General features: G+C 41.5%; 2 protein-coding genes across 10 annotated transcripts in view; both read right to left on the bottom strand.

The window, feature by feature from the left end:
• Positions 1-4,857, bottom strand: part of LOC112075235 (cingulin-like protein 1) — a 33,988-nt gene extending 29,131 nt beyond the window's left edge. For all 9 annotated transcript variants that reach the window (XM_024142260.2, XM_070440829.1, XM_070440824.1 and 6 more), the window contains exons 1-2: positions 4,778-4,857; positions 262-2,038 (exon numbers count right to left, since the gene is read on the bottom strand). In XM_024142260.2, the coding sequence (XP_023998028.1) occupies positions 262-1,929 (1,668 nt within the window). In that variant the 5' untranslated portion in view covers positions 1,930-2,038; positions 4,778-4,857. The remainder of the gene's footprint in view (positions 1-261; positions 2,039-4,777) is intronic.
• A 584-nt stretch (positions 4,858-5,441) lies between these two features.
• The window catches only part of LOC112075234 (transcription factor XE1.1), a 17,157-nt gene continuing 14,476 nt past the window's right edge, over positions 5,442-8,122 (bottom strand). The window contains exon 4 of the mRNA XM_024142259.2: positions 5,442-6,461. The gene's annotated coding sequence lies outside the window, so the exon portion shown is untranslated. The remainder of the gene's footprint in view (positions 6,462-8,122) is intronic.

The raw sequence follows: 8,122 nt of genomic DNA, 5'->3' as shown, positions 1-8,122 counted from the left end.
ACTACTGTAGCACTATAATATAAAATGTGCAAAATGCGCAACTTCACTTTTATGCCGATGATTCTGTTATTTATTGTTGTGCCTCGTCTCTCACAAAAGCTTTCCAATACTTCATATACTGTTCAACATACCTTGTGTCAATTGAAGCTTATCCTCAATRCTGACAAAACTAAACTAATGGTGTTTTCTAAAGCAAAGAAATAGACCTCTGAACCTTTCACCTACAATAAACTATAATATACACTATTAAAATCTTTTTACCTGAGTTTCTCTCTTTGACTCCTCCTCTGTGTGGTTGAGAGATCTGGATCTGCTCAGGGAGGTCTTCTCCACTCTGTACCGTACCTTCACCGCTTTAGGTGACACAACGCTAGGCCCCTCCTCCTTCTCCCACTGGAGCTTATTAAACATCAGAGTGGAGGGTCCGTTGGCCCCTCTCCCCTTAGGTGATCCGGGAGCGCTGGTTGCTCCCCCTGGAGTCTCTCCCCTGGTCCCTCTGACGGCCGAGGCAGCGCTGGAGGGGTCCGATGGGTCTGAGTTTCGCTGTCGCCTACTGTCCAYGCTGCGTGACCTCCTCCGGTCCTCAGGGGCTATCCTCCCTCTCCTAGGCCCAGCTCGGYCCATCTGCTGGGGGCCGTCGAACTGGTTGATAAGGCTACCTATGGAGGAGATGGTTTCTGTGTCCACTGTATTTGGGGACCTCCTGGGGATGTTGGTAACCTCGCTTGGGGGACTTAGTAAGGTGGTAAAAGAATGGTGGTGGGGACCTGGGGCTGAGACAAAGGCAGGGCCCGGGCCTTGGGTCTGGGTGGGAGCTGGGACAAGGGCAGGGCCCGGGCCTTGGGTCTGGGTGGGAGCTGGGACAGGGGCAGGGCCCGGGCCTTGGGTCTGGGTGGGAGCTGGGACAAGGGAAGGGCCCGGGCCTTGGGTCTGGGTGGGAGCTGGGACAAGGGCAGGGCCCGGGCCTTGGGTCTGGGTGGGGTCTGGGACAAGGGCAGGGCCTGGGCCTTGGGTCTGGGTGGGGGCTCTCTCTATACCCTCAGCAGGCAGAGGGATCCTGGCTGGTCCTAGTCTAGACCCTGGCCCCTGGGTCAGGGAGGCCCCTGTCCCACTCTGGAGACCTCTGGTGAGATGTCCCGGCCTAGGTACAGAGGTTGTCTGAGTGGGGGGAACAGAGAGTCTTCGGGTGGAGGAGAGGCGGGGGCTGAGGGGGCTAACGCTGTTCCAGTCTGGGTTGTAAGGTTTCAGCAGCTCTGGGTGTCTCTGGAAGTTCAACACCGTATTAGATGCCGGCATGGTCCTCTGTAACTGCTGTAACTGTGGCTCCTGGAAGTCGAACATGGACACGGTGGACGCCAGCGTCCTCTGTGATTCCCTAACCTCAGTCAGAGAACCTCCACGAGCATACTCCCCCTGGTGGTTGGGAATACTGCGCTCCATATAGGGACTTCCTAGTGGAGATCGTTCCATATAGGGACTTCCTAACGGAGATCGTTCCATGTAGGGACTTCCTAGWGGAGATCGTTCCACATAGGGACTTCCTAGTGGAGATCGCCCCATATAGGGACTTCCTAGTGGAGATCGTTCCATATAGGGACTTCCTAGYGGAGATCGCCTATCATTCACCATGGAGGTGTAATCAGACTGGCTGTGGGTGTTGTCAGACTCTTCCTGGTGGTCCCAGTTCCTGCTGTAGCTCTCCAGGCCACCAGACGGCAGAGCTGCTCTACTATCCCCGTTGTTCAATACAACGTAAGGATGACCCTCAATCCCCTGGACTTGTATCCTCACCCCGAACTTGCTGCTGCTGTCGCCCTGAGGGCGAGGGCCGCCTCTGGGACCAGGTCCAGGCTGCTGCATGTTGTAGCCCTGTGGTATTCTACTGAAGTCTGGAGAAGAGCCACTCGCTCCGTTTCTGTGAGACTCCATTTACGAAGTCAACTTAGAGACAACGTTAAGACAACGTTGTGTGTTTGCTGGGTCCACACTAGTCCTGAATGAACAAGAGGACTTCCCTCAGAACTGAAGAGATTCACAGCTGCAAAGAAGCAAATACAAACACGTTGGAGGCTGATTATTGGTTAACTAAGCATTACCACGGCTCCTCTTAACCCGTAGACTCCAATAACCACCCCTTGTCTTTACAACAGTTTACCCCATGGAAAAATACATCACTTTCTATGTAATCAGGCGACTGTTTACAAAACAGAGAAGAAGTCATGTGGCCCAACTAACAACARTGACATCCCAAGAGCCTCTGGTGTCACTCCCAACAGCTGCACCAACCAGCAAGCCACAGACAGAGAGAGAGAAACACCACCATCAACAGCACATTGAAATAGAAAACAGTTTATTCAGTGTGCTAACAGTGTAACTATTGTTTACAGGACACTAGTGCTGCATGACGACTACCACTGGCCGTGGTCGCTCCAACCAGGTTGTCGTCACACACACACACACACAGTTTTCATCTACAGTTGATGATATGATGAGATGGCACTTGAGGGAAAATCAGTTGTGGATGGAAACAAAGACACACACACACTTGTTTGTTTTAGAACAATGTATACTGTTGTTGAAATAATCAACATGTAAAAGCTCAGTATTGAAATATACAGCAGGGTAACGTTACCGTATTCCAGTAGTTTCCATCTCTTTGGTATGTTTTACAGCAAGTAACTTTTACCAGTATTCCAGTAGTTCCTCTCTTTGGTAGTGTTTTACAGCAGGTAACTTTTTACCGTATTCCATAGTTCCATCTCTTTCGGTAGTGTTTTACAGAAGTAACTTTGTACCGTATTCCAGTAGTTCCATCTCTTTGGTAGTGTTTTACACGCAAGTACTTTTACCGTATTCCAGTAGTTCCATCTCTTTGGTAGTGTTTTACAGCAAGTAACTTTGTTACCGTATTCCAGTAGTTCCATCTCTTTGGTAGTGTTTTACAGCAAGTAACTTTGTTACCGTATTCCAGTAGTTCCATCTCTTTGGTAGTGTTAGTAAAGTAACTTTGTTACCGTATTCTCAGTAGTTCCATCTCTTTGGTAGTGTTTTACAGCAAGTAACTTTGTTACCGTATTCCAGTAGTTCCATCTCTTTGGTAGTGTTTACAGCATAACTTTTGTTACCGTATTCCAGTAGTCCATCTCTTTGGTAGTGTTTACAGCAAGTAACTTGTTACGTATTCCAGTTAGTTCATCTCTTTGGTAGCTGTTTTACATACTGTAATGCGGTCCATTTTCTAAACTCCAAACTGGTAAGATGTGTAACGCAGCCAGTCTTACATTCAAAAACCTTTCATTGAGTATTCATTTTGTTTGTAGAAATCWTTACCACACTAACATTGCCTCRTTAAAAATAGAAGTTTACTATGAAATATAATGAGTACATTGGTTTAATAACAAAAACAAAATTATATATTCTCTTTAGTTATTTTAACTATCAGCAAAAACTTTRAGATACATGTTTAAAAATTGCCCTTTTAATGTAGTGTGCTGCAGTGCTGTAAATTACAGTATATTACACATTAGGCAATACACTTGCACTACCCATTAAAATTTACTGAACATAAAATGTTCAAAAAGGTATGATCATTGAAGACATATTTCACAATGTTTTTAAATTAAAGACATTAAAGAAACCTAATGTTTAGCAGGCACTAGTTTGCGTCAAGCCTGTCTGGAGCATTTGGCCACAGGTTCTCATCYACATCGCTGTAAATATCCTCATTGTTCATGCAGCTGAGGAATACCCTTTTTTTTTGGCATGGCGAATCCAAGCCTGACATAGGWMWYRATTKMAATYRWKWCCTGTCTCCTCCATGACCTGAAGTACTGTGGTACATTCATGGGGATGGCAATCATACACATCCGTGACCTGCATTATATTATAGTATTGTAGTGGTCTTGTGTGGCTCAGTTCCTAAGAGCATGGCACAAACAGCTRTGTGTTCGATTCTCACTGGGGTCGCATACCAAAATGTGTGGACTGTTGTCACTTTGGATAAAAGTGTCCGCAACGTAAATTACGGTATTGATAAAGACTCTACCCACGAGTAGGTTGACCAAACGTTTAAGTGATCATCAATTAAGAGCAGTCGGATTAAGTCATAGTAAAATGTCTCTTAATAATAACGAGAAGAGAATCCGATCAAAAGTAACGTGAGCTTTTGCATTGTGAAAGGCGAGTACTTTATATGTACGAAAGGCGAGTACTTAATATGAACATGTATTGCAATGTGAAGCATGTACAGTATTTCTAGATAAAACACTGATTAYATTTGATGAAAAAAAGTGCTTCGTTTTTAAAACAACTTCCTTTGTGATCATCTTTTTTGAGTTTTGCACAAAAGAGCTATGAAAATGTACTACTTTGCTTGTGAAAATGGCACCAAAGCGATAAAAAAACTCTACTTGTTACAGTATAAAATAGGTCTACACTTCTTTAATGAAAATAAATAGGACAAAACGTTTTTATTAACCAATAGCGAAAGACGCTCTCCTTCACAAGCACTTTATCAGCCTCTATTTGTACGATTGTAATTAAAGACAAAAAGGATAGATGCGTGAGTAATCCTCTATGCCATTTTACCAGCGGATAATGAAACGCCACCTTTACTAGCGGATCAATCGATGTTCTTGAACGATAAGATAGCCTACCAGGCAATGCCAAAAACTAGAATCACATCGTAAAGCACTAAACTGTTCAATTGGTTCAAGTAACAGCTAGCTAGACAGTTTAGAAAAGTGTTCCTGTGCGCAAATCCGTGTAATGGACTTACCTAAATTGTCGTAGTTCTGTTAGTAGTGCAACATGCGCTGGTTGAAGTGACAGTCTCTTGTGGGAGTTGCTGTATGGAACTCTGGATTCTCCCTCCCGGTTCCATACAGTCTCTATTTAATAGTATGCCTACGTGTTCCCCCTAGCGGATCTGTCCAGCTATTCAACAAATGACAGGTTGTACAAGTTAATGGTTTTGATTAAATAATTTATTTCAGAAATTCTGACATTGATAAAGATGTAGTAATATTTAATTCAACTGCTAATATTATTAGGTTCTTTTCATATTCACAAATGCAAATGGTCTAATTCAAAACCGAACTTTTTTCCACTTTATAAAATAATTTAAACAACATGGCACTACTTTAACTAAAATGAAAAAACAAATAGGCAATTCAAACRTGTTGTATTAATATTAATATGATTTGTTTAGGATTCCTGGCAATGTAAATAGTTTGTATGTATGCTTGTTTGCATGTTTGTTGATATTTGTTAATAAAAAATAAAAATAAATAAAATATATTCAGCAAATTGCGCAGGTGTTCATCATCCTCATCTTCATCATCCTCATCCTCATCATCACCATCATCATTATTAACACCTCGAATAATACATACTATATGTCTTGTCTGATACTTTTTTAAGGGAGAAATAAGAAATACATCTGATATCTGAAAAAACAAACATTTATTTCATTATATGAGCAGAACTCCTGTACACATTACTGTACATTTTATGGTGAACATTTACTGAAGATGACATAGGTGACAACATAACTGGAAGGTAATAAGTGTTACGAAGACGTCCCTCATTCCGGAACTCTCCAATATACAGAAAATTGTGGATTGCTCAGGGAATTAAAGATAAATATTTACAATGTCTAGTAAAATATGTGACAAAAAAACACTTCTGAAGAAACACATACTTAGTTTAAAATTAAAGATCTGTAATTCAGAKATTTACTTATTAGTAATTGTAGAAAAGATAAACAATAAAAAGCTAGTAAAAAGTAAGCAATATTTTCAATAAAAACTCTGAACAATTAAGTATTAGTCCATTTGTAGCCTAACCAAAAAGCACATTTAGATCCCAAAAAAACCTGACTTGGCCAAGCGCACACATGAGCGTACAGCTAAGCTTGTACCACCCTAAGAGGTCGAATACTGACATAGGAGAATATAATAAAAAGATGAATTAAACACTGAATTATTTTTTTCTTCACTGTACAACAAATATAAAACATACAAAACATTTGCTGGTTAAAATGCATTTGTCAGTAACAAGTTATAAGTTTAGGCACAGGTCAAATTCCAACAGAAGGATCAGGAAATGTCCCTATCGTGACTATTGAGCTGCTACAACACTTTTTCTGTCTCTTCCCTACTTGGTCTCATAGCTTACTTTACAGAGAAACAATTGAATGTCCTTGGATGGTCTTGGATGGTCTTGGATGGTCTTGGATGTCCTTGGATGGTCTTGGATGGTCTTGGATGGTCTTGGATGTCCTTGGATGGTCTTGGATGGTCTTGGATGTCCTTGGATTGTCTTGGTGGTCTTGGATGTCCTTGGATGGTCGTGGATGTCCTTGGATGGTCTTGGATGGTCTGGATGTCCTTGGATGTCTTTGGATGGTCTTGGATGTCCTTGGATGGTCTTTAACCGTCTCAGGATGATCCTCCTCCCCACTTCATATGTAGAAAGAAAGAATACATTATTTAACTTGGATCGACAGCAGATCAACACATGCTACCAAAGAAGAAGAAGTCCTGAGAGATGTTAGCACCATAGATGCCTGAGCCATGGAGAAAACAGAGCATGTGCATCCTCACTATTAAAATAAGGGGTGGTGTAACAGTTTAACTTTAGACCGTCCCCTCGCCGCGAACCAGGGACCCTCTGCACACATCAACAACAGTCACCCACGAAGCGTTGCAGAGCAAGGGGAACCACTACTTCAAGGTCTCAAAGCGAGTGACGTAACCGATTGAAACGCTATTAGCGGGCACCACAGCTAACTAGCTAGCCATTTCACATCCGTTACAGTGGCAAACTTGTGTTTTTGCACCTCCTTTTTTGTAMCGCAAAAGTATTATAATCCATTAGGTAATTTGTCAATTTTCTAAACATTTTTGCTAGTCTGTATTAAAAATAGATATATCTGACCATTTTATAAATTATATAATAATTACCATCTGAGCATGCTTGTCAATTACAGAGCAGAAAACCGCATGTCTCTAGCCGAAACCATTCAAAAGATAAGCAAAGACCCAGATTACCATCTTATTCTTCCTATCAGGTTTCACAGCAGCAATTTATCAAATCAAATCTAATTGTATTGGTCACATATACATGTTTAGCAGATGTTATTGCGGGTGTAGTGAAACGCCTGTAGAGGTACAGTACCGGTCAAAAGTTTGGACACGCCTACTCACGCCAAGAGTGTGCAAAGCTGTCGTCAAGGCAAAGGGTGGCTACTTTGAAGAATCTAAAAATCTAAAATCTATTTTGATTTGTTTTTAACACTTTTTTGGTTACTACATGATTCCATATGTGCTATTTCATAGTTTTGATGTTTTCACTACTAACCTACAATGTAGAAAATAGTACAAATAAAGAAAAAACCCTTGAATGAGTAGGTGTGTCCTAACTTTTGACTTGTACTGATGCCAATTAGAACAAATATATGTAGTTATATAAACGACAAAAGCTTAAAATGCAAAGCTGATAACGGCAAATAAATAATACCTTTGCAATTTATTTGACCATTTATGTACGCATAATCTGTGACCAAATTAAAWTGCAAAACTCCAGCGTATACTTTCACATTCAAGTAAGTTGAAAAGACAAAAGCAAAGTACATTTGAGAGTTATTTTTCAATKCCCTATAAAGATTAACACTGACATAAGTTTTCTTCACCTTCCAAAAAGCAAATCTTTATTGGGTAAAGCAATAGCAATCATCCCATTTWWWWAAAWWWTAATTTAATTTGGCAACGAAAACAMGAGTTTCAATTTGACAAATGCAGGTAGGTCCCTCCTAGTTCCATTCTGTTTGCTTCCGTTTGGTTCTGTGTGGTTGGTAGGAGTTGGTAGGGTTTCAGACCTGTCAATCAATCACTGTGGGTGGGATTGTCAGGGGAGGGGGGAGGAATGTTTGTGAGTCACAGAGTTGGTAGGGTTTCAGACCTGTCAATCAATCACTGTGGGTGGGATTGTCAGGGGGGAGGAATGTTTGTGAGTCACAGAGTTGGTAGGGTTTCAGACCTGTCAATCAATCACTGTGGGTGGGACTTTAAGGGTAGATTAGAAATCTAGTTTGAAAACCATCTTTTAATGCTATTTATTG

The sequence above is a fragment of the Salvelinus sp. IW2-2015 genome, unplaced genomic scaffold, assembly GCF_002910315.2.
Source record: "Salvelinus sp. IW2-2015 unplaced genomic scaffold, ASM291031v2 Un_scaffold3042, whole genome shotgun sequence".
Taxonomy (NCBI): domain Eukaryota; kingdom Metazoa; phylum Chordata; class Actinopteri; order Salmoniformes; family Salmonidae; genus Salvelinus; species Salvelinus sp. IW2-2015.
This window is presented reverse-complemented; position numbering and strand designations above follow the sequence as displayed.